This window comes from Oryzias melastigma, linkage group LG17, assembly GCF_002922805.2.
Source record: "Oryzias melastigma strain HK-1 linkage group LG17, ASM292280v2, whole genome shotgun sequence".
Lineage (NCBI taxonomy): Eukaryota > Metazoa > Chordata > Actinopteri > Beloniformes > Adrianichthyidae > Oryzias > Oryzias melastigma.
In genome coordinates, this window is record NC_050528.1 from 19,956,033 (window position 1) to 19,983,511 (window position 27,479).

A 27,479-nucleotide genomic window follows, 5' to 3' on the forward strand; every position below is an offset into this window, starting at 1 on the left:
GGAAAGACATGCTTTATGTTATTGTGTTTCATATCAGTTATGTGCTGATGAAAGGTTTCTCTTTTTTTTTTAGAAATAAATTTAAACACTTAATTTTGCGTACTTTTAAAATGTGTTTTTTTAACCTGTTATTGTGAAGTATGAATACAACTGAATAAGGTTCCTTAAAATAAGAAGTAAAAAAACTCTAAAGTAGCAAACTACGGCCCAGGAGCCATATGCAGTCCGTTAAAATTATAATAATGATACAAATTATTGTTTTATTTTGCCTGTATTTCAGGTGTCTCCTCACAGAAGGTGCAATATAGAAACATTCACAAAGTTTCTTTAAGTTTGTGTCTTTCTCTGAGGAACATCATCCCATTGATGCTAAAATGAAAAAAGACCTCACAGTTTTGAAATAAAAACTCCAAAATGTTCTTTTTTAAAATATGTTCATCTTAATCAAAATTAGCATGTCTTTGTCAAAATACCATATAACTTCTTTCTCTTATAAGGCAGATTGCCTACACATGCCAAATGATCTAAGCCTATGTCTTTTCATACAGAGTGCTACTTGTAGCATGGCGCCAAATCCAGATAAGTTTTAGCACCTCTCATTTTTATTCTTGCATTACCGGCATCAAACTGCGGCCCCTCCTTCCTGGAAAAATCCAAAGGTTATGTTTTAATAATGGTGCATTAATCCCCAGCACTCTGCTTAGGATTTATATTCCAGCTTTGCAGGGAGGATTTGGACTCTTTGATGACAAACTGTCTCATCCTCTACCCTGCCTTCCTTATCTCTTCTTTTTTTTCTACTTTGCAAAGCAGAAACTCTTAGTGTGTGCAGGCCAACTATCAATACCACACTCATTCAGAAGAGTATACTTGATCGGAGCAAATGGAAAAATCTGCAGGGTTTAACACACATATCCACTTTAATCCAACACTATATGCAGCCTGTCTCTCATAAACACAGAGTGTTCTGAGAGAAAGGCATACTGCCTTTAAGCAGTGCATCCATGCGTAATTCAGCGTTCTCTCTTGATGAAGAATCTTCTGGTTGCTTAAAGCAGGAAGTGACCTTTCTAAAGGACCAAAAGGCACGCTGTAAAGAAGAGTTTTTCTCCTTCAACATGCAGCACAGACCTCACCAAGATTAGTGATTTTTATAGTACAAGTTATATTTAATAAATAAACATTTGTGTAAGTATTAAGACCTGAATAACCAAGGAAATGGATAGAAGTAGGTGTGAGTCACTGGATCAAGACCTTAGAGAGCCAATTAGGAGACAGACCTCAAGGCAGCCTCTCCAGATAAAAAAATATATATATAGTTCACTTCCCATTGTATTTAAATAAAATTCATTTGGTAGCTTGACATAAGTGTCCAAACCCACAGATTCTCTAAACCTGATTAACAAAATTTGTTGGAGCCCATCTCTGCTATAAAATTCATATTTGACTCTCTGTACATGATGTGCAGGTTTATTCTTGGTCATATGCAACAGTAAAGCTCTGTGCTGACAATAACCTAAAGCAGCTTTCATCACTTGAATAACTCAGAACCTGAAGTCCGGAACTTTGCCTCACATGCCAACAGTGACTCCCACTTAGGGCTGTACTATAAGAGGAAAAACTTGCAATGTGCGATATTAGTGATCAATATTGCAATGACAATATGACTTGCGATACATAAAAAAACTAAAACATCATTCCCATTTTGCTGCAACTGTTTTATTTAAATAAAAGTCAACATAATTTGAAGTGCATTCCAAATGATTCTCGTCTACATGCCCTCGAACAAAAAAGATCCATCCGATTGGTCAGATGAGTAGAGGGCTCTATTTGATTTTTTAAATAATTCAAACTGCCATGTGATTGTATTAGCATGTGTGTAAAAAAATGAAGGTAGCCATTTATTGGAGTTTACACCGTCTTGTGCGATGTGTTTATCGATCAGGCTGATATCGCGATAACGATAAATTATTGTGTGGGCCTACTTCCACCAAACTCCTTTTCTCCAAAACAATTTGGGGTTTTAGCCAAAAAACCAGGATAAGTGGCTCATCAAGCGTGAAGGATAATGAATGAATATTATAACATAATCCTTCACGGACAATTTGCCTACTGTAACCACAGGGGAACAGGAAGCTAGAGGGAAAGGCACGGGGGCTGTTGATGCGTATTCAAAAACTCAGACTGAAAAATGTCTGAATGAGCAATAAAAGAAACAACTCCAGAAGGACAAAAGCGGCACTAAAGTTTGTACAACAAAGAAGGTTGATCCTTTTTAATTAAATGGCTTATCCATAAATTGAAACTCTCTTATAACTCTTATAAGCCCCTGATTTTGCTGACAAAGTATCACTGCAGTTAGATTAAGATATGCAATTTTATGCAGTTTTAACTTTTAAAGACGTGTTTTATTGACAAATACAAGTTTTTCTAAACTCACTTGTGAAAAAAAATGCTTTTATTTAAAACAAGGTTATTAAGTACATTTTCCTGAATAATATACAGTACAATAACATCTTAATGGAGTCTAAACAAGTAAGTAAGCTTGGTACTAATATAACTGGATTAAAAATAATGCAATTTAAATTATTTTTTGTCATACGTCTTAGACTTTTACATTTTTTCTACATTTAAATTACATCTGTGCATGTACTATTAACAGTTCCAGCTTTAGACTATTCTAAGCAAAAATAAAGACATAAACAATGCTTGGGTAGTATTCCTGGTGCTTTAATTAGTTACTAGTACATCAAAACTCTCAATGCATAAAAAAAAAAAAATCAATATTTGATTTATCTTATTTGTCCTCACATATTGTGGAGTGTTAGTTAGTAAGTTTCTCTGCCTCTTGGTCCAGTACAAACGATTTCTTGCATTAACTCAGTCTGAGAACTGACCAATTGTATGTTTTTTCAAATATAACAATTTGATTTTTTTAGGAAAAGTCACGAGTCAATAAAACAGATGGATAAAACTTAAAGTTTCATTAGCACATAATACAAACTTTAAGCTGTGGTTCTTTTCACAGAAAATATTAGCAATATCCCAGGATTGCAGTAAAAATTGAGAAATAAAAATAATAAAAGCCTTAATACGTTTTTATTTTAATTGGTACAGTTGCCAAGATTTTTAAAAAAAAAATTAATGTTTTTGGAACCTGACTGCATTTTTATCTTTTTAAACAAAATATGTAAATACTTTTTGATAGATAGACTTGAAGTTTAGTCATGGCATCTGGATTTATTGTACTCTTATTTTGAAAAGTTTTGCCTTTCCTATTGAAGTACATCAATCAGACTGATGATTGGCTACACATTTTAAGAAAAGACGACAAGAAGCCTGAATGCCATGATAAAAATTTAAGACGTTGTCACCTGGGTGAACAAGAATCTCCATCAACAACAGGAAATTACTTTTTGATATAATAATATTTTATCAATTGTTGCTTTAATTTTTAAAGCCTTGCCCACCAATCAGTTTTATGTCATGCTCGACTACTTCCATGAAGCTCCTCTTGGGTCTTCCTGTAGGCCTTTTTCTAAGAAACTCCACCCTCAGCATCCTTTTACCAACATAATCACTGCCGTTCCTCTGAATGTGTCTAAACCATCTCAATCTGTCTCCCTGTATTTATCTCCAAAACATCCAACAGGAGCTGTTCTTCTTGATCCTATCCATTCTCATCACAACAGAACCTAAACATCATCTTCTCTGCTACCCCCAGCTCTGCTTCCTGTATCTTTCTCAAAGTAAATAAACAACATGGCTGCTGTCACCATAACTTTCTACATCTTTCCTTTCATTCTTGCTGACACTTTTGTCACAAACCAAACCTTTTTGCAAATGTTTTCCCCATTTCCCTACTTTCTATGATGATCTGGACTGACCCAAAGTCCTTCAAGACCTCCACCGGTATCCTCACCGTTCCTCTAGAGTTCCTCTCAAATACAAACTGGTACTCCTATCTTGTTACAAGTGGGGAGAGCAAATCTCCACCTGCTTTCTCCCAGCGAACATTTCAAAGTGGGTCCCATATGGTTTACCTTTGGGCTGAATAGTTGGGCCTCAGGTGGGTTTGTCCGCGGGTTCCATGGTGGCTCCATCTGTGTTTGCCCACACTGGCTTGAGTGGGCACTCTGTAGTCTGGCTCGCTGGGCAGCAGAGCTCGCCAACTCGCTATGCTGTCCGACAGGCAGCTTGTTAGCTCACTACGCTGTCCTCCGGGCGGCTGGTTAGCGTAGGGACCCAGACCACGGAGTCCCCACCTAAGCCAGTGTGGGCAAACACAGATGGGGTCACCATGGAACCCGCGGACAAACCCGCCTGGGGCCCACCAATTCAGGCCAAAGGTAAACCATATGGGACCCACATTGAAATGTTCGCCGAGTCTGTTCTCCCTAAAGATCACAGTGTCATCTGCAAACATCATGATCCAAAGAGATTCCTGTCTAATCTCATCTATCCGTCTGTCCATCACCACAGCAAACAAGGAGCTTAAAGCTGATCCTTGGTTCCACCTCCTCCTTGAACTTCTCCATCAGCTACAGTACATCTCACCACTGTTGTAAAGCTCTCGTAATGTCCAGCACACCTCTGACAACTCCCCTCACAGCTCATCTTTCTGAATCCTGTCATAGACTTTATCTAGATCTAAAAAGACACATTGGAACTTCTTCTGACCTTTGTTCATCTCCAGCAAGATCCTTAAAGCAAATATTGCATCTGTGGTTCTCTTCCTTGGTATGAAACCATTCTGTTGCTCATTATTGTTCAGCTTCCACTACTCTTTCCCAAAACTAGGTTAGATTTTCATTTTAAGATGGACGGGGAAAACATATATCGTTTCATCTGAATGCAAACAGTAAAGGTAATATTTTTCACAATGCGCAGTTAAAAGCAGCTCTCGCTCTGCAAATTGGGTCAAAAACAGCTGGGAATGCAGAGCAGAGGAAAGGAGATCATGTATCCACACAGCTACAAGCAGCAAACCGATGAGCAGGAATGGAGTTGTTTACGTGCAGGAAAGAGAACGGAAGTCCTCTGCTTGAAGGTCATGCAGTGTGGAGTATCAGCTGGAGATGAAGGAGGCAGACAGAGAAGACACAACAGCTGGTTGCCCGTGGCGTTGGGCAGGATCGAGGTAGTGGGCGAGGGTGGCGGTGGTGGTGGTGGTGTAGGAAGGGGAATATATATAAAAAAAAGAGTGGGCGGATCTTGTCAGAGCGTTTGCTATTTTTAGCCTTCCAGCTCTCTGCTTGTCACACCCAGTCCACCCCGTCTCCATTCCTCCAACCCTAACTCGCAGAGTCTCTTTGTTTCTACGGCAACCGCCTCTCCTGTCTCCCTGACAACGCCCTCCCGCACCACCAACATCGCCGACCCCCCCCCCTCCGTCCAATCCAAACCCAAATCATTGATGCAGTGATTATTGCAGCTGCATGGGGAGTCTGGGCAAGACGGCAGTGACGTGGATGGAGGAGAAAGAAAGGGCAAAGAGAGGGAGAGGGAAAAGAGAGAGAGGTAATATCTGCTATGTGGAAGATAAGGAGAGAGGACTACAGCACCAAACTGGATTAAGATATATGATGCAAGACCTAACGATAAAAGAAGGTGGTGGGCAGGATGCAATGGGGAAAAAAGTAAAATAAAAAAAGTCCAAAAAAGGCCCTCAAAACTTCCTGTTATAATCCTTTTCATCTTTTGTCTCTTTGGTCATTTCGGTTGGGGAACCCCTTTAGGCAAGAATTAATTACTGAAATATGAGTTGATAAAGAGATGAGAGAAAATTAATTTTCTCCTAATGTGAACAAAGCGGAAACTTCCATTCATTCCATAGACAGAAATAAATCAATCACTTCAATTTATGTCCAAAACCTACAAGTTTGATTTGACAAGACCAAAAGATGAATACAAAGTTTTATAATTGGAAGAAATACAGATCTTTTAGTAAAGGTAATCTCTAATTCTTGTGCATCAGTTTTCCATAACTAATATGATCAAAATGAGATGGATATTACCCCAAAGCATTAGGCTTATTTCATTGGAGCTTCAGCAGGACAGTATTCTAACAAACATTTACACAAATAATAGAAAAAAAGTGTCAACTACTGTATAATACTTTTACACAACAACCACAACTTTAAAGTGTATCACATTAGTATGGATACATTTATTGTGCTTTAAATCAACCTTGTATAATCTTGTAAAATATTAGTACATTTTGCTACTCTTTAGGTCTGGTATCTTTTTTATTTAAACAACTGCAGTTTTTCTCTATCAGTCTATTTAACCATTTCCATTATCAGAAAACTTAGTTTAAACTGACAAGGTAGAGTTTGTTTATTGTCTGAAGTCTTTGATTTTGCATGATCATAAAAGAGATTTTTTCTGCAGGTAAATTCTTAACTTGATGTTAATGTTCTACTGACAATAAAACACAAATTAAACCTTTTTTTTTACTGTAAAATTCAACTTCTGAGGTAAGATGAAAAGCTTTATGAATACATGAATGTAATTACACTAAATTTTGTGGAACCTGATTACATCTAGTTAATTATTTATGACAAAAACGATACAGTAAAAACACACACAAAAAAACATTTTGTATTATTTTGCTACATTTTCATGTATGATTATTTTTTGGTTTTACTATATAGATAGCAATTTGTCTCAATGGATAATGCAGTTCATTATGATCATTTTTTTTATTTTATTACAAAATCACCTTTTCTCTTCTGTCTAATACCCCAAAACCCTCTGGAAATCCTCTTTTGAAAGGTTTTTATAGCTTGTATTTTAGAGTTGGTGATAAAATTAAAATATGCTTTAGTGACTCATCTACCCTGGGACACTCACACAAACTTTATATCCCATTAAAATATTATAAATGTGAAAGTTTCAGCAGAAAGGATGAGTGAGGACTGAACCCTTCTTTAGGGGGTTACTAAAGCATTACACACCAAACATTTCACTTTATTTTACTAAAATCAAAAAGCGCATTTCAGAACATTGTGTCATCATTACTACACTAACAGTTTATCAATCATAAAAAAAACTGTTAACTTCTCAAGTCTCTGATTAAAGTGGACAATGTCTAAGATTACGTCTGTTCTGAAGCAACCAAAAAAAAAAAAAACGATTTAGTGTGAAACCTCTTAATTTGAAATGATTTTTTTTCTCCTTTTTGAGTCCTTTTTTTTAAAATATAAAAATAATGCTAAAATTCTTGGTTTAAAACCATATGTTACACCATTAAACCGAATCATTGTATCTCTACTGCATACCAGTATGTTTACATCAAACATGTCAAAACATGTGTTTTGCTAAATTTAAGGAAGATTTATTATTTATTGCTTTATTAAATTACACTTGAAAGCTTTTTCTTCATTGCTAATTGCATATTAGCAAACTAAAAAAAGATTATTTGTTGTTTTGAATTACAGAAATCTTATATTAGACCAGAGCAAAACCCAAAAACTGGTTTAATCAAATCGTGTTACCAGCTCTTTCTAGAATATTCATTCTATTAATGTCTGATTTTACTATTATAATCCTCTCATAAGACTGTTTGATCTGTTTACTAACCGTCTCACTAAATGTTAGAATTTTGTAAATAAATCAGTTGCAGTTCCTCCCATAGACACCAGATGGAGCCAACTAGCAAGCTTTTATTTTTTTTTTGGCTTTGAAGGACACAGTTCATCTGTGTTATCCGTCTGCTGCACAGCCAACCCCAGCACGCTACCAAGTGTTATTTCAATCTACAGCCCCTACAGTTTCCCGGTTCACTGACAAGAACAAGAGGAGACCCAAAGTTTAACACACGCATGGGTGATGCGTCCTGTGACTGCACTTTTTCTTTCGTTTCAAAGGAAACATGCACCCTGTTTAAAAAAAGGAACGGCAAGCTTGTCTTATGTAAGGTTGAAACAGTCCCTGCCATAAATATTACATGAGAGATAAAAGAAAAGCACGCAGGTTTATAAATAGAGACATCAGAGTGGCGAACGTCACTGATTTCTAGGCTTAGGCGATCATGAAAACACCAACTTTCAAACTCCTCAGGCAGATCAAAGTTCATGTTTTCAAGAGTCACCTTCAGATTCAGATTTTTGGGATTGTCCATTATCCCAAATACATGTTAAAACATTAAAATAAACCTATACAATACAGCCGGCAGAATGAAATCTAATGGGAACTGTGAGGTGACACTAAAAGATAGATTGGATGAAATTACAGAAGTTTTATCATGTTGGCAAAAACTACGTGAGTAGCTTCAACTACTCCACCTACCTTTTTCATAAAAATCTTTTTTGATAGATAAGATAACTAATAAAAGAGGAACTTGATTTAAAGACATACCAGTAAAGCATGAAGATGATTGGAGTAAATATAAATCTATGAAAACGTTTAGGAAATACGGATCAAAGCCCATTTTCTCAAGAAAACCACCCAAGGCGGTTTGAAGGTCTGACAGCTGAGATGATTTTATGTTGATGGTTGAAATGTTGTGCTGACACAACATGCTCCTGGTACCAGAACCACTCCCCAAAATGGCTTCATTAACTAAAAGTCTCATGAAGATGAAATGGATCCAAACTGACAAATTTCAGAGAACAGTGTCAGGAAAAAAAAAACATCTAAACCCATATTATTTTTTATCTAAAACTATGATCAAAAATCAAAAATGTCTCCTACCTGTTCAGTGAGATCATGTTGTTGGAAGCAAGAAGCAAAGAGAAAAGAGAGAAGAAAAAGAAATGCTGCTTTAGTTTCTTTCCTCTTACCTGATGAAAACAAAGTAATACATGTCTTCAGTCTCCAAATGTCAATCAAACAGAAAGATACTCAAATCATTCAGTTAGATTAAAGGCCTGTTTTTACACATGATTAGTAAAACTAGGTCTCTTTTATGTACTACTTTATGTATGAAGTACTTTTACAGGTTTAAATAGGTGAAGCTTGCAGAATGTAGGAAATCTCACTGGAAACGTTTTTGAGATTATCTTCAGATTTTTCAGTAAATGAAATCTTCAGCATGCTTCAGCTTTTTTAACCATCCAACTTAAGAGTCATTTAAAATTGACAGAGCTTTCAAACCTTCAGAAATGTTGAAAGCCAATAGTGTCTAAATATTAGGAGATCTAGAATCAGCTGTTCACCTTAAAAACCTTTTGATTTATACCTTTTTTTTCTGTAATCCCTTAGCATTTATCAGAGAAAATATGGATTAAGCCATTTCGGTTACAAAATTACCTTAATTCAGCATCAACATGAAAGCAAAAACATATTTTTAAACATTCATTTTTTTTTTTTTTTGCATTTTCTTTTTTTGTGGCTTATTAAAATGTTAATAAGTTTTTAAAAACTAGAAAACGCATTTGGCTTTTTCGGCATTCATTTAAGATTTAAAGCTGTTCTTTCTAAACTAATACAGGTAACCATAACTTCATTGTAGCCGTTTTCCCCAACAGTTTTGAACAATTTTCTTTGACTAATTAATACATACCCATTCAACTCTGCAGCTAATTAATTTAATAAAAATCCTGCATAAATTATCTTGGAAAGTTTTTTTTCCTTCAGCTCTGAAGCAAACTTAAGTGTATTAAATGACAGCATTCACACATGCATCTTTACAAAAAAAAAATGCAGCTTTGAACATCATTTTAATTAATGAAGTTTTTGTGCAAACTATATCTAACGTCCAAATCCATGAACACTTTTAAGTAATAAAAAAAATAGTTTATATTCATTAAAAAATGTTCATAGGCCACTAAAGAAAGCTAAATAAAACACAGAAAGTTGACATTTCCTCTTAACTTTTTTTGTCTTGTCAATATAGTGTAAGTACATCGGATTTTAGAAAAATTTAGATATTGTGACAGTTCAGATTTGTTAAAATACTTGAGTGTCAGACAGAAACGATCTTTGGCTCTAAAATGCCACTTAGTGAGTTCCTGTAACAGAAAGTATATTATGAAGTTTTAAAAGGTCATCGCAAACTGCCTTTGCCATGCAGGAATCCAGCTATTAAATATGCAAAAATGCCTCTACAGACAAAAAAGGAGCTAGAGGGTACGTTTGCGGATAATCACATGAAACGGCAGACAGTGGAACAGGCACAGACACAGAGGCCGGAAGCAGCAGGTATGGTAACACAGTTGTTATGACCATGGTAACTGATACACGGAGGCAGGCAGTGGGGAATCAAATCAGACACATTTTACCCTGATGTAAATGGAGGGCCCGACCTCTCACTACATCTGTGTCAGTAGCATCAGGTGATAATTCTGCACACACTTTCTTTAAAGTCTGGATCTGCAAACACCTCTAATGTGTTTTTAAAACAGATATCAGCGGTTTAGATTTCCTTGTCGGGCCCTGGTTCTCACACAAAGAGAAAAAGGGGGATCAGGCACCAAGCAAGTCTGATGCTTAATCCATAAGTACAGCCATGCATATATGAAGACAGACACTACTACTTCCTATTATTCTAACCGACAATAATGTTTCAAATCAGCCCCATGTTTTTCATGATCTTTCCTGTAGTTCACCAACCTTCCAGCGGGGGGAGCTGTGGCGACGAAGACTCCTGGTGCTTTGAGTGTGCAGGGAGAGAGGAAGGGGCGGCTTGGGTGGTGGAGGGAGGGAGGGTGGCTGGGCTGAGTGACGTGGCTGCACCTTTGGGGGGAGTGGCTAATGAGGATGAGGAGGTGGCTTCGTTTGCAGGGTGGGATGAGAGGGTGGAGCTAAAGGGGTTGGTGGTGGGAGCAACTGTGGAGGCCATGAGCATGGTGGAGGGGATGAAAGGTTTGGCATCGACATTGAGGGCCGAACCGACTGCGGCTGGAAACGATGGTGGCGAGCTGGTGGACAGAGCGGTAGGAGGAGGGATGGTTGGAGAGCTCTTTAAAGGGTTAGAAGACTGAAATGCAGGGGGGGTGGTTTCTGTCACAGCAGATTTGGTTAGGGAGGCTGTGACGATGGAAGGGGTGTTGTTGATGGGGGTGGTGGTCTGAGAGTCAGGGGTGGAGCCCGGAGGAGTCTGGAGGACTGAATCGAGGAAAGAGAAGGTCTGGGAGACCGGGCTTAGATTGTCCCCTGTCATCAGAGCTAGGCTGCTGTTTGCATCTCCAGGTTTGGTGGCAGCAGAAGTCACTACGTTTGGTTCTTTGCTTTTCGCCGAAGCTTTCTCTTCTTTTGCTGTTTGCGCACCTTTACCAGACAAAGAGTAATCATCTACACACATGGGTTCATAGGAACGGGATAATGAATCAGTTGGAGGGCTGACAGGGGAGCAGTTGGTGAAAGGGTTTGGAGCCCTGGGGTCAGTAGGACCAGAGTCAGTAGCCCACTTTGGAGCCACTGCAGCTGGCGTAGGAGAGACGGGCTGTTGCGGCGCGCCCCACTCCTCTGGAAGTCTCGCCCGACTCTTAGTCTTCCTGCTCTTCACCCGACCCCCTCCTCCGCTCTCTCTAAACTCCCACTCCCAGTTCTCCTCCTCATCTCCATCCTCCTCCACCTCCTTTCCTCCCTTATCCTGCATCCCGTGCTTGTCTGACTGGCTGACGTCATTTTCTTGGTTATCAAAGAAGTTGTAGATGTCGTTGCGGTCCTTCCTCTTCTTCTTCCGGCGTCGCTGTTTACCAGCCTCGCCCCCCGGCCCGAGCCTCTCGGGGCTGATTGGTTCCGAGTTGGAGGACGAAGGACTGCTGTCGTCCATTGAGCCGCGTGGAGAGTGGGCAGGAGCTGCCGAGGGGGGAGGGTTTTATAAGAGGAGGAACCAATCACATTCTGTGTTAAAGAAACACAAGCTACCAGATTGTGGTTAGTCTAGTGAGTTGGCTAGTTTTACTAGTTTGACTAGCTGCTGTCAGGCACATTTTGATGTAGATCTGAGAGAGAGCTAGTTCAGGAGTGGTCTGTGTTTTATATAGAATACATTAATTTCATCAGATAATCAGTTTTGTGCTGTAAACAGAAGCAGCAAAAACTAACCCATTGAGTTAGGCTGCTTAGTATTTGAATAGCTACATCTATGTGAGTGAGAGTATTAGGGTTATCATAAAAATAAATAAATTCTTGAGGAAAAAGTCGTAAAATTATGAGAGAAAAGTCTTAATTTTACAAGAAAGAGTCAATTTTTATGATAATAAACTTATATTTTTATAAGTTAAGTTGAGAATTCATTAAATTCAAATCATGTATTTATGAGGTAGTAGCCTGTTTACTGAGAACATTTTTTCATGTTTCAGTATGAGAGACATGGACCATATTGTATTATTAGTTACTTCTGCATTGGTTTCACAGAAAAGAAAATGCAGTCTTTAAGCGAGTCGATATTGTTTTATTCTAAGTATAAGGACATTGTAAAGAATTTGCAAGAAACTAGACCTCTTCAGAAAAAGATTCTTAACCCACAAGGAGTGGTTTTCTGCGGGTGAGCCATTTATGCCGCCAGCAGTATCATTGCAGAGGTCCAAATCCATTATAGCACATAGATTCCTATCATAAAAAGCCCATACATGGCTGCATTGATGAATTTAGTCAGCACATAATGTGGATGGAAGCTTACACAATCATAGACATAAAACCAACAAGAGTTTTGAAAAAAAAAGTATCTTTCCTTGTAAACATTTTTCTCATAGTTTCACAAGCTTCTTCTCGTAAAATTGCGACTTTTTTCTCATAGTTTTATACGATTATCCTCGTACATCACAACTTTTTTCACATAAATTTACTACTTCATACTTGTAAAATTTCAACTTTTTCTCACAGTTTTACAAGTTTCTTCTCATAAAATTGCGACTTGTTTCTTATAAATTTACTACCTGATTCTCTTTAAAATGCAAATTTTTTCTTACAGTTTTACAAGTTTATTCTTGTAAGATTACGACTTCTTTTTCATAAATTTAAAACTTCATTCTTGCAAAATGATAACTTTTTCTCATAATTGTACAGCTTAATTGTAATTTTTATGGAACAAAAGCTTGAGTTTTTTTAATTCTCCTAAAATCTTAACATAGATTAGTTGACAGAAGCATGCACCGCAAAACAAGCCCCTTATAAATAAGTCTAAACCCTACCAAAAATTATTATTTTAAGAAAAAAATTCTATTCACCAAGAGATTTACTCAAACTAAGATTATTTTTCGATTGAAACATTTTTCTTGCCAGACAGAAAAATTAAATAATTTCTCTTGAAACAACTCTTTTTGCTAGAGACAAGCTCCGTGTTCTTTGTGTTATTTTACCAAGTGGAGCAACTGATGATTCCTTCATTCCAAACCTCCATCTAAGCTTCAGATGCTGCATTCAAATACCAGTCAATATAACAAATAGGCTAAAATATATCACCATAGCAGTTGTTGCAGCCCTTAAAACAGCCACAATTACAAACTGCAAAAGATTAAAGGCAAAAACAACGAACCACCATTAGATAGCCTGTTCACCCACTGTGATGACTAAAGACTTTTGAAAAGAACAAAGACTGTGGAAAAGTACTGACTGTGCTCATAATACTACAAAATATAGATATAAAGGTTTTAAAATAATTATAAAGACTGTTTCCATTCCTAAAATGTTAAACTTCTGAAAATATATTTTATTTATTAAGTTAGGTGCATATCGCCTTGAATAAACGAAAAAATTGAGTTTATAGTTTTACAAAAACTAAGCACTAAATGCAAAAGCTGATGGGAAAAAGTAAACACACCCTGTTATTTGTTGACTCAATCTTTTGTTTTACACGTCAATGATAAATATCTCTTCTCTGGTCTTGTTTCTTCAGTGGTTTGATTAATGTGATTAAAGTTTTGGTGGTAATTTGCAACCTATCATAAATCATAAACATTTAACAGGTGAGCTATGCATGTCTGCACACAGAACTTGGACTAAAAAAAGCAAAAAGCATAATTTCAACACAAGAATCTGTAATTTTACAGCAAATTATAACCAAGTAAACACCTGGCAAAAAAAAAAAAAAAAAAAAATTAGCTAGTTTGTTATAATGATTTCAACTTTATTAATTATCAAGTATTAGTCACACTTCTGAGATTCTAGAAAACTCACAGCAAAATGACACTGAAGTGGTCAAGCACACACACTTATGAAGCAAGATCTTCAAGAGCGTTGGTACTGTATGTTATTTAAGCTAATGTTGCTACATGCTTTTGAATAAACTGCTGTTAGCGTTGTCGCTACCCGATCCGTACTGGCTACAAGATCACTATCACTCATGTGTGAAATGCATAGTTTCACTTGATACATTTTCTGGCACTAAGTAAACATCTCTTGAGTCGTTAAGAATGAAAGGGACCTGGTTGCAGACAAAATGGCGCCTGACATCATCAACCAGAAGCAGAAAATCGACAATTGACCCAAACCCAAAAGTGTTTAAAATTGTATAAAAAAACTTTTATTAAAGCTTAATATCCCCTTGGGACACTAATAAAGATATCTGTTCTATTCTTAAGACAGGAAAATAAAATATTTTTTTAGTGATATGGGAGGACTTTCGGTTGTGGATGTTGATGTCTGCAGCCAGGTCCTCTAGACAATAATAGGTACCTCTTAAAATATTTATAATATTGAAAAGTTTATTTTAATATTAAAAAACAAACAAAAAAAGCTACAGATCTGTACCCCGCATGGGCAAATGATTTAATTTCTTTGTTTTGTTTTGTTTCATTTAATTCAGTTTACTCCCCCGCATACGAGGAGATCACCACTTGCCGCCACTTTATTTGCTCAGTGAACACAGACGCATTATTTACATTTAATTCGGCTTTAAAAAGTTACAAAACGGATCTAATTAACACTGCTAAACTCGCAATATCGGAATCAAGAGGAAGTTAGATTTGCACATGCGAGATATAAATCCATTTTTTTATTCAGATCAGGTAGCGACAAGCATGTTAGCCTCTGTTAGCGCTAACATTTAGCAAAAGCTAGTGTGTGGAGTTACTGAATCATAACATTTTGCTTCCTTTTTTCCTAATTTTGTCACAGGTGCAACATCAGTGTGTCAATGTTTGCTTTTCTAACATAACTTTAGATATATTTTGCAAATTGTAGGGAGAATCTGATTGGCACAGACTGTTCACTTGATGTCGGACCAATCTAAATACATATTTCATCCCATCATGGTGGAAGAAAAGTAAGGCCAGATGAAATAAAAGTTAAGATAGACGTTCATGATTTGATTTCATTCTTTCATTCATCCAAGGAGGCACGCACAAACAAATCCACACTACGCTTGAGCCGTTCAGGGCAAAGCATGCATAAACAAAACAAGTGCATGCGTCTAACCACAGTCATGGCAGGAGATGCACGAGTAGCCGATATGACAGGACATGCTCAGGACACAATGTGATGAATTGTTGCACAGAAAGACACACACAAGCATTAAAAAGCAAAATATTTAGATTCCCTTGAATGGATCCCCTTCAATGTCTGTTCTTCTTATGTCATGTCCTCATTTTTGCATAAGCATTTGACAGAAAGATGAATGAAGACTGAAAAAATAATATCTAAAAAATAAAAAAATATTCCCAAAGCCTCTATTTTGCTTATTTGGCCTGTTACAAAATATCAATTTCCTAATTTCTGTCTCTACCGTTCTTTCTTACGTCGTTGCATATTGATAGAGACAGACCCACTTCCCCTTAAATCCCTGAATTTTTAAACTGATTGAAGTTGCTATTTTCTCCGCAGGTCCTGAAGCTTTTGCAGCTATAAACAGCAAGAGGGGGATCTCATCATCCATATTTGATGTAATGAGGTATTTAACAGGAGTAGCTCTTAATCTGGACTGTGGCTGACTGCCAGGAAATACATTAACGTTCGCAGTACAAGTCGCTTTAAACTGTGAATGCAAAAGAAAAAAAAAAAAGAAAGAAAAGACTATTTAACTTTTATTTTTTCACTTTCAAAACAGGCTTATATTTTGGGTTTTATGGCACGTCCATCTGTGATCTGCACAGACAGAGTGAGTGCAGGGGGCAAGTCTGTCACGAAAGTCAGAATCCCTGAAGCTCCAGAAGAGCTTTCTCTCCCCCAAAAGCTGAGCGGAGACAGCCTGTTTAAAAGCAGCAGAGAGAAAAAAAAATCTGCTGAATCAGAGAGATTACATATGGAGTTATTAAAAACTCATAATTTATAAAGCAACTCACTAATGTTTCTTCTCCTGCATTAGTCGGGGGACTGCAGAGGCAGTCTTGATCAGCTGGGGCTGTTTTTGAAAATAAAACTAAATGTAAAACTATGATTAAACAAAAAAATATATCAACAGGCTCAGTGGTATGAAGGCATCTTTAAGGTCCGCCCATCTTTCCTGGGTTGTGCAGACGCCAGGTGTCTGTGGTATTTGTCTTGTGAGCCGGTATAGCGATGGCTAAGAAACGCTCATTCGATTTAGTGGTTAAATTGCGTGCTGTGGCGTATGCCAAAGAACATTTTTGGTAAGGAATCTGCGCGACACGTGGGGTGGATCCTAAACGTATCTGAGAATGGCGATGGTGATATTGACAAGAGCGCTGCAGAAAATGGACCAATAAGAAAACCAATTTCCTGGTGGAGGTTCAAAGTAACTGTTTTGAACGTGGGTTATTGAGCAAAGACTGAAAGGTGTGCGTGTCTCCATGAAAATCTGCCTGCATCTCCCCATATTGCGGTTGTGACTAAGGCTTTAAGTGTTGGTTTCTGAACTGCACAACTGAACACACTGTATCCCTCTCTCACACTTTTTGTTGCTAGGTAATTCCAAATTAAAAAATAATGAGTAAATGTTGGGCTCTCATCCAAACATCGATTGATTATTATTAGCATTACATCTTAATGGTAAAAGGACTTAGCAAATGCCTCATAAAACACTTAACTATGCTTGAGGGAGACATAGTCTCTTTAGATTACAGAGGCAAAAACAATCAGACTGCCCTTTGCAGGTGCAGTAACACAATAGTTGATCCACTTAGTCAGCGATTAAACAAACGGCAGGGAGCACAAAGCCACATGTGGCTTCCCTCTGCTGCAAGTTATTTCTCTTTTGTGATTTATTCTGCGCCTTTTCCTTGGAAATACATTTTTTCCCCCTACAATTATAAGATGCTTCCATTTGAGGCCAGGGTTTTGTCTCAAAACTCTTTGCCTAACTGGGACAAACTCCACCCGCCACCCTCAGTTCCCGAGCAGTCAACACTTTCTGATACCTGCAGATTGATCCATGGGGTGGATTCCCAAGCCAGCCGGGGAAAACACGTCGCTGCCTTTCAATGGACTTGTCCCACTGATGTTCCTGGGGGGGAGGGTTTCCCCTCCAAACAGGCTTGAACTCTTCTGTGTATCCATAGCCGGATTCATCCCAGTCTGGCCGAGAGCGGCGCTCATACTGGTCTGGAATGGCGGCAGACCGGAGCCCATGGTTCCGCCTATTCCAGACTGAGAGAGGCCTGGAGGAGAGACACAGCAGCACAGAGATGCATCACCAACGCACAGCTGGTCTCTGAAGAGAAATCTGATACATGACCTTGTTTGAGTTTGTGCCTGAAATCATTTTCTAAAAAAATAAGCAGTGGTGGAATGACAGCTGAAGCCATCAGACTCATCATTAATTAAAGAAAATGAATAATAATCCACTAGAAAGAAAAACAGATAAAATAAAAAAATATATACATATATAAATAAATATTTGTTTTGATTAAGTTATTTAGAGAAAGAAATATTGATAATTGAAAACAATTCCTTGCATGTTCATATTGTTATTTCATTAATTTAACTACTTGGTTGCAAGGTCCAATAAAAAATACATAGCACGGAATATTGTAGACTAATACATATTTCTGGTTTATATTTACCTTAAATTAGAAGTTAAAACAGACAAATTTGAGTTCAAATTCAAATTCAAACAAAAATCCAGCCATTGCAGGTGAAGGCCATCTCAGAAACCTCAGTCCTCATGACTTTTTCCACACATACTTTACTGTCATCATGATGCTAAAATTGTTAGTTTATTATCATTATTATTTTAAATTTAAAAAAGAAAACAAAAGTTTAAATATATGAAAAGTCAAACACAATAAAAAGTAATTAAGATTTTGCGTCATAAAAAATCCTAATTCATACATATTTTTATAATATCTTTTATTTTATTTTAAGAAAGTAATATATACTTAATTTTGTTTACATTTAAAGCTGCATCAAAGACAATGTGTTGCATCAACTAATCAGTGACTCAGCTTTACGTACGTGACGTGTTCAATGATGCGATCAGCGAGTCCAAAACCAACAGGAGGAGAATCTGATCCGTCTCCGCATTAAATTTATCATATTTTTTCTTATTTGCATTGAGACAGTAATAAAACTATCAAATTTTATGCTTATTTTTTTCCCTCCTCAGACTGATGTGGGACAGCAACTGGCTCACAGAGATCTGGAAGTACTGCTGAAAGGGTCAGTCATTCAGACACAGCTACTGCTGCAGGAGTGAAGTTCTCTGTACTGGGTTAGTCTCTGAATGATCTCATGAACCAAGACATGGAGACGTGATTACCCACATTTTTGTAGAGCTCTTCAAAATAAATAAACATCATTCATGTCTTGCATACCTGCAGATATACACAGACACCGCTCCATGACGCGATCAGACTAAAAACATTCAGTGGTAGCTCCTCCCACATGCAACTGGGTCTTATGAACACATTTTTGGACATTTTGGACAAGAATTGAGCAGAGAATCTCGGCGCTTCCAGACAGAGGCCAGCCAACGTGACTTTGAGGCACAAATCACATTTGGTGTGAGCGAAACATTAAGAATGTCAAGCTTTGTTAAACGGACAGGGTGAGAGGAAACAAGAACAACTGGAAAGTATAGCAATTGATGTTTGAATTTGCATAAACAGTCATTTTTGGGAAGAAATATAATTAAATAGAGCCTATTCTATAGCACGGAAATTAGAGAGACAAAATATGTTGACTATGGTACCAAAATGGACATTCAACATACATATGACAAGGTAGTGCTGATTTGTAGGAAGTCATAAAACAAAGTTTAGTTTTATAGCTGTAAAAATCTTACCACTTACTGCAAAATCTGAACGCAAAACCAATCAATCAAGTAAAACAAACATTCACATTTGACATGTATTTGTGTTATAATCTGGCACATTGCAGATTAAAATGTATTAAAGTAAAAAATGAATAGACCTAGAAATGAGTCGGGCACGCTGCTGTCCTTTGACTTGTTCAGGCTCCACTGACCTGTCATCCCACCCATCATAGGACCTGACAGACACGGACAAAGAGGCAAGCAGAAACAGACAGAACGACAACCACAAGCTTGGTGAGTGGCACTGGTGATTCCAGGAACGAGCTGACACAGTTTGAAAACAAACACTTTGCCACAAATGATGCCAGCAACTAAAATCTAAAAGATTTCTGCTTAGAATTCTTTATCTGAAATTACAAATCTTTTACATTTACAGGACCCTTAAGTTTAACTTTTATAGAAATTAGAGGTGCTGCTCATTCAACAAAATATAATAAGAGTTTCACACAGCAAAATGGAAAATCTGATGAAATACTTTACTTTCTTAGTTGGTTAAAATTAAAGTCAAAGTTCAGATCAATCCAATCAAAAATCTATGCAGGTTTTTATTGAAAAACTTTACAAACAGTAAGTAGAAGACGTTCTGGACTATGTTTCACTTGGAGTGGGACAAAAAAAGACAAGGTTTGGACACCATTTGAAGCACCGCTGATGATTTGAGCGTGGTACACATGAAAGCAGAGACACATGTCAAGCTCAGCAGCAGAAAGCAGAAAGAAAGGTTAGAGGCCTTCTTCATTTTGGCTGATGTGTCTGAAGCCTTTTTCTAGGTGTCCAAGCTTTAAAGTCTCTCTGTGTACTTAATTTTTTAAACACTACACTGACAGTCAATCTAAGATTAAAGTTTTCTTTAATTGTGGAATCAGTCTGGTTTGTTGCAGTGTGTTGTTTGAGTCAAATGCAACATTGTTTTTTTATGGTGTATAGTGTTCACTCGCTATATCGCAGTTCACCTTTTGTGGTCTTGCTATTTAGCAGATTTTATTAAGTGTAACTTTTCATGTTTTTTTTTTTTTTTTAAAGTTCACTGAGTTCTGCTCCCTGATTGGCTGGAAACTCGGTCAATCAGACACTTGCAGCGCTCCAACTCTACTTAAATCTTCAATCGGGAGCAGATCTTAGTTTTCACGGCAAATTACTCTTAGAAAATTTGAACTTTGAGAGTTAAAATAAAAGAGACAAGTGTGAACATGTTATCATCTAAGTGTGCAAAATGGAGTTTTGAAACAGCAGTCAACCGAGTTGATGTTTGGCTTATTTATTTGTTTTACGGCGCCTCCATGGTGTTCATGTCAGCATACTGACATAATAATTACATAATTAATTATTTCAATGCCTCAATTTGTTAATGTAGTTTTTGAAAACTTTATGTTGAAATGCATGTCTTCAATTTACAATGTGATGGTGGTCTGACGGGAAGGCTGAACATTAGACATCTTATTGTTTTAATTCAAAGTATAAATTGTGAACTGGACCGATGGCTGCTAGCGCAGACTGGACTCTTCAAGGTTCTTATAAACTGCAAATTCTTTGTCAAAGTTGTTAAAAAACTTAATATACTTTAGGTTTTATCAGGTTTAACCCAGTGCCTCGGAAAATTAAGCTTACACTAAACTCCATTTCCACAATATTATTTACAACAAAAGTTTTGTAGCGATGAACACATACCTGACAGGTAGTCAGAGCCGAAGGCAGGCTGTCCTGGTGGGTCCTGGCGACCAGAAGACATCATAGAGGACATCATTCCAGGACCTAAAAAAGTTCAAGTGCATTTTTCACTTCACTTGGTCAAACGTGAAGCATTTTTCATCAATAAAGACACTTTTCAGGGCATCAGCATCACTTAAACCTCACACTTAAGGAATGTTTCTTATTTTTAAGGATTTTCTTGCTTTATAATATAAACAAACATAAGACATTGAGAAGTGTAAAAAATGATACTAATGAGCACACACATGACTGACAAAGACTTTATGTAAATTCTCAGCTTAGTAAGTCGGGCAGAAAACTGCAGACGAGTGTGTCCGTCATTGCGCCCTGTCAGCCGTCTGCAGGCACTACTTCCCCAAACCATCCCCTCGGCACTGTAAAGATGAGGGCTACATCTTCTGACGGTGAGGAAAGCAGACACAACACATCGCTGGAGGGGCCGTCACTATAGTTACTTCAAAAAAAAGAACGACAGCATGCATGGTTGCCCTAGCAACACTGGCTTGTCCGTGTGTCTCGGAGGATCTGGATATGTACGCCAACCGATGAGGCGCATGAACCGAGATGATCCTAAACTACTCCACACAGACATGATTGCGGCAAACACATGCTACAAATAATCATTTATGTTGTACTTAAGAATGTCTGTGTGTGGTGGTGGTGGGGGGCTTTAAGAGCTCCAATAATACATAATATACAGTGTTTTATATTAATAAAAACCAATATATTTTTCACTAGTTTTGTAGTTTGCTTCATTGAGTTATCAGGTCCTTTTGGGAGTTGCATAGGACAAAAATACTCATTTCTTTCAATAAAATGTTATTATAAAAAAAATGTTTAGTTTTTTCTTAGCAAAAATAACAAGCAGAGCAAAGATTCATGAAAAGAGAATCAAGGGTTGCAAAAAATCCAAATTGCTTATTCAAGGCCTCCACCCAAAGGAATCACACACACACATGGGGAGGGGGGGGCATTAAATAAAATAGCAAGTTTTAAAGGCATTTTGGAATTTATTAAATCTAGATTAGTATACATGTATAAATTGATGGCTGAAGTGCACATAGATGATAAATTATGTTGGTTGATACATCCCTGTTGACCTGAAGACGTCTTGTTTGATCAACTCTACCTTCAGAATACATAGATTTTATATTCAGAGCAAAACTTTGATAACAAATTTGATCTTTATGAGTTAAAAGAACATATTATCTTATGCTTATAATTTAAATACATTTCTATAGGATTATATCAAGTGCTTCTAGCCTTAGCGTTAAGCATCTAGTTGTAAATAAGAATGCTGTTCTGAATCTGTCCTGCCTGGATAAATAAAGGTTAAATAAAAAATAAAAAAAAGTTGTAAGAGTCACAATTTACTTTCTTTTGCATAAATCCAACATCAAAACATTTATATTAAAGATAAAAAAAATACATGGAGGAAATTAAAAGAAAAAAAAGTTAATAAAAGAATATGCTCTTTTCTCTTGATCATAGAAAAAAAAAAATCAATGGAAAGATTTCAAGTATTCCCCCCATAAAAATAGTTGGATTCATAAACCGTTTTAGAATCTCCTCTTTCATAAACAAACACGTTCAAAATAATAATAATACACTTTATTTATATAGCACCTTTTAACAGTAAAACACAAAGTAAAACAAAAAATGTAAAAACAAAATTAGGAAAAAGCAATTTTGAAAAGATTTGTTTTAAGCTGCTTTTAAAAAAAAAACAGTGAGTCTATAGATCTGAGGCTGAAAGGAAGGGAGTTGCAGAGGGATGGAGCCACTGCTGCAAAGACTCTTTCCCCTTTAGTTTTTAACCGGGTTCTCTTAACAACCAGCAGACCCTGGTCACATGATCTCAGGGAACTGGGAGTGTATGGCCACACAAGGTCTTTTATATAAACCAATGCTTGGTTATGAAAAGCTCTGTATGTTAAAATCAAGATTTTAAACTGCACTCAGAAACGGATGGGGAGCCAGTGCAGCTGGTTTAGTAACATGGTGACGTGAGAATGCTTGAAGGATTTGATAAAAAAGGTCTGGACAACCTTCAAGTGTTTTTTTTTTTTTTTGCTTAGACATGTGAAAATGGAGTTGCAATAATCAAGATGTGAAGAAATAAAAGCATGAATGAGCATCTCCATCTCAGAACGCGACACAATTGGACTCAGATCGGCAATGGTTTTTAAATAATAAAAACAAGAACAAACAAGTAACCCGGTGCGAGAGTCAAGAGATAAAACTGGGTATAAAGTTATCCTGAAGTTCCCACTTTACGTCAGAGCTAATTTTGTTAGTAGCAACCTTGTTTTATAACTTTAAATGCACAGGCACTTCTTAATTATATGTTTAACTGTAGGAATTTGAGCCAAAACATTTGGCATCTGCAGGTAAGAGTTGGGCAGACTTTCAATACAGCCTTAACTTTCTATATAAGAAGCTTTGACCAATCCTCATGGGACTCCTAGCATTTCTGTAGCAGCAAACCTACATGTCTAAAAGCTCTGTGGTTTGAAGTGTACGCGCTATAAATATGGTTTTGAGATAGAGTCTGTCATTTTTCAGTTAAATCCCATGGCTTACACTCAGAGGTGTCTCTCTGTAGAGTAAATAGCCACAGTGAAGTGATGCAATATCACACTTCAGTAATCAGTTTTAAACTGTACATGGAGACTTCAAAGTAAGTGTTTGAAAATATGTCTCTGTCCATGGTCCTGAAAAATCAGGACTCAAAACATCAGCTCAAAAAAACAAGCTTGTTGAGATTCTGTGTTAATAATCTTTAACCACTTAAACAAAAATGCTGTTTTTTTATTAATTAAATTCTTATAAATAGTAGTTCAACATTTTTAGCAAGCACCATGAATTATTAGCTTTGAATGTAGACTGTGAGAAAGTGCTGGTGACAGCCAGGTGGTTCTTTTTTGTATGAGACAAACACAAACACACACAAGTAGCAGACCTGCAAACTGCAGAGTCATCCCACGACTGAACACAAGCTTTTTTTTTTGATCACTGCTCAGCCAACCTGTCTCTCCTTCCGTGCTGTTCATATTCTCCTGATGCTTTCATGCTTTTTACTTCACAACTTTCTGTCTTGCTTCCTCTGTGTCTGTATTATATAAGAGAGTTAGGTACTGTAGCAAGGTTAAAGTGACTCTGTCCTTCTGCTTTGCACACACTCATGCATATTTAAGTAAATGGAAAAAACCCATGCAACTGCATGACATTCCCATGATTTTAAGTTAAAAAAAAATTAGCAAAACTGAAAATGCTGACAGAAAACAAACTCCTCTGCAAAGAGCGTTTACAAATTTGTGTCATATGTGAATGGATACAAGCAGACATTTTTTTCACTATTTATTGGCTCTTTCATCTTTGACAATAACCATTTTTTCCCTTTTTTGACATTTAAACAAATGCAAGCTCACAAACAAAAAGGTAAATTTAATTTTTAGATTTGTTTCAGATAAAAATAAACAAAAAAAAACATACCTCACAGAAAAGATAAGGCACAAGTTGTGAGAAAAGATCCTTAAAAAAGCTTTAAATGTCTTATATCATATCAAAATAACCTTAAAATATTTGTATATGTCCTCCATCATGAGAAAAATGCTACAAGAACATGTTGAAAACACCAAAAACACAATTTTCATTGGAGTGGGTCTTCAAGTACTACCAGCCTGTTTTCACCAAAGCTTTTCTAGCATCTAACCTCTGTCCCTCTCACTCTCAGACATCTCCACAGACTCAGTCTCACACAAACGGGCCATGTTTGTGCAGAAAAGACCAGAACCCAGACAGTCCTGCGGGCAGCAGCCAGCATCAGCCAGAAAGTCAAATCTTCTTCTTCTTTTTTATTTTTTTTTTACATCAGTGTAAGGTTATTTCTGCATCACTGGACTGGAAACTCCATAAAGCTCAATAAAGCAGGAAAAATGTCTAAATATTCTTGGAGCAAAAAAAAAACAAAAACAGCCTTCTTTGTGAAATTTTGGGAACATATAGTTTGATGGGTTTCTTACAATGCAGATTACATCATCATGACATTCATTGGTTGGTATTATGCTAAACAAGGTCTTTTTCTTTTCAATTTAAGTAAAAGGCTTCTATAATCTAAAAGCTAGTTTTTGATTGTATTTATATTTACAAAACAACATTCACTGGAATTCGAGGTTCACTCATAGTGAGACTTTCTGAACAAGAAATTTCGGCTTGGAAAAAACACAAGATTATTACCTGTCAAAATATACAGATATAATTGAGGTATCCAGTATTGAGCCAGATGCCATCTCGGATGAGGTAAACTAAGACGTATATTAATCCATTTGTCTACACAGGGAGCTTCTGGTCCATCCAGCGTATTTTCTGTATAACAAATACAATCCTTTTTTATTTTTCATCTGCTCCTGATTCCCACTGATTTGAATAAAGAAATACTGAGAAATGCAATTTGAAGCTTGCTTAAAATAAACAAACCTTCAGGAATAGGGGAAAAAATGACTTTTTCCCTACCTTCATTGTAGCCCACCAGTAGCAATGTGGAGTTAATGTCTAGCCCAATTGACACAAAAGCAGGTAAAGCTGGAATCAAAGCTGAAATCTTCTTAACAGTTGTGTATCTATGTACTACAGCCTATGATAATTAAAAAACACTTAAAAGTATTCCTACTATAATTGCTCTTTTGCCGACCGACACTGATTTTATAAAATTTAACATGAGAGAAAAAACTATCTTTTTTGTGTGTTTATTACTAAAGAAAAAAAAAAAAAAAAACATGACACAGGTTTTACTCTAATAAATCATCTGAGGTCAGGGCATTTCTCATCTTATTCTATTAACAAGCGAACAGTATGTGCTTACACGTCAGAAGGCCTTAAAAGTACTTTGACTAAGAGATACTTCTCAAACACACTAAAGAATGACTTGCCAGAGCAGAGATGTCTTCTCTACCATCATCACACTCACACACACACACACACAGCAGGCCTGTGTCATCATCTCCAGCCAGCACAGCTCTATCCTTAGACTGACAGAAACACAAACAGACTGCTGAAGCTTCACTCCTGATGCACTGCTCCATGCAGTGAGCTTCACTGCAGCTCACAGTGCAGCAATGTCGAAGCAAGGTCACAGGAAGTTGGTGAAAGGATTTAACTTTGCAAACAGATCACAAAAAGAAATTCTCAGGCTGTTGGTTTAAATGATTGTCTCTGTACTGCTTTGTCATGAACAGGTGCGTTAACATTTGCTTCTCAGCAGCTTCTGTCACATGCTTAGGAACAACTGCATTTACATTTGAACAAAAACGTGAGGGCCAGCCCCGCAGAATACACAGATTTAGAAGAAGTCCGTTTTTTTTAGCTTAATGGTTGTTGTAATCTTGGATGTGCTGGACTGAACTCTGAGCTTTCTCAAAATGGACAAATCAGGATGAGAGTTGTTGGAACAGTGTTCTGGAGCCAAAGATTCAAGTATTACCTTTCAAGTAAAATACCTTATTTATGTCAAATAAAAACACGATGAAGTTACCACAAATTGATCCAAGGTATAGTGGTAACAGCTGTTTAATCTACAAAGATAAAGAAAAATGTAGATACTAGATTTCTATTGTTCTATCTCTCTATGTGTTTTATAAAACAGTAACCGAAGACTTACTAGTTTGTATAACAAAGGGAACTTTATTACTTGTTGGACTATCCTGGATAAGGTTACTTTGCTTTAACACTTCCGCTCTCTTTGGGGTCCAGATGACTCCAAACACATATTGATATGTGATTCCTTCCATGACAAATGTGGACAAATGTGGACAGGATTTTTTGTCTGCCATGGACAATCTTATCTTTGACTCAAAAATAGATTAAAAAAAAAGTTCAGCGCACTGTCTTGTAGGGTCCAGATGACCCCACTTTTAATGTAAACAAGCCAAGGAGAGCGGAAGGGTTAAAAAAGAATTTAACCAGGAATTTACAATCAAAAACAGAAAAAAAGTGTTAAATATTGACTACTGTCTGAATTGCAGTTTCTAGGGTCAGATGAGCACATTTTGATGAAGATGTAAAGTTAAGATGTAAAGTTCCTGAAGGTGAACTTTGTCACAGTCCAAACAGTCTCATTTTCTCAGGTTTAGCCTGTTTAGAAGACTGTTAGAATCAGTTGTACGACCATATAAGTCTTGGGTCCAGGGACTGCTCCCATGCAAACCAGTCCATGCAAACCAGTTGTTTTGTGCAGAAGTACGGCACCTGAGCAACCAAACAATCTGTACTTTGAGGTTAACTAGGCTCTAACTTGGAACAAATGTGTTGTCAGTATGGTCATACACTGTAATGTACCTCAAAGAGGTATAACATGCACATTTAGTACCGCTCTGGACCAACTAAAGTGCCAAAATGTGGCCTTGTGGGATTTCTCATGCAAATTGTTGGAGAGTTTAAAATAATGATGCTTGTTGTTTTTGTGTGTGTGGGTGGGGGTGGGGGTCTGTTTGGTAAAATTGGTGATGCAGCACTGTCTCCAGGCTGACACAGAGGGACAATGAAGGACGTGATGGAGACTGAAGGGAGGAGTGAAACACAGAACAAAGACCGTTATAAAAACAAGAATATGGGGAATGAGGAAAAAGAGGAAGTGGACATAAAAATAAAAAAGAGCAACAAAAAATTG

The 27,479-nt window shown here is 37.0% G+C and overlaps 1 protein-coding gene across 5 annotated transcripts in view; it reads right to left on the reverse strand.

Annotated features, from left to right (window-relative positions):
* Positions 1-27,479, reverse strand: part of map4l (microtubule associated protein 4 like) — an 80,852-nt gene that overhangs the window by 35,895 nt on the left and 17,478 nt on the right. For 3 of the 5 annotated variants that reach the window (XM_024273343.2, XM_024273342.2, XM_024273340.2), the window contains exons 3-6: positions 20,771-20,854; positions 19,201-19,278; positions 17,208-17,447; positions 10,558-11,748 (exon numbers count right to left, since the gene is read on the reverse strand). In XM_024273343.2, the coding sequence (XP_024129111.1) occupies positions 10,558-11,748; positions 17,208-17,447; positions 19,201-19,278; positions 20,771-20,854 (1,593 nt within the window). The remainder of the gene's footprint in view (positions 1-10,557; positions 11,749-17,207; positions 17,448-19,200; positions 19,279-20,770; positions 20,855-27,479) is intronic. The other 2 variants (XM_024273341.2, XM_024273345.2) reach the window with 2 other exon arrangements.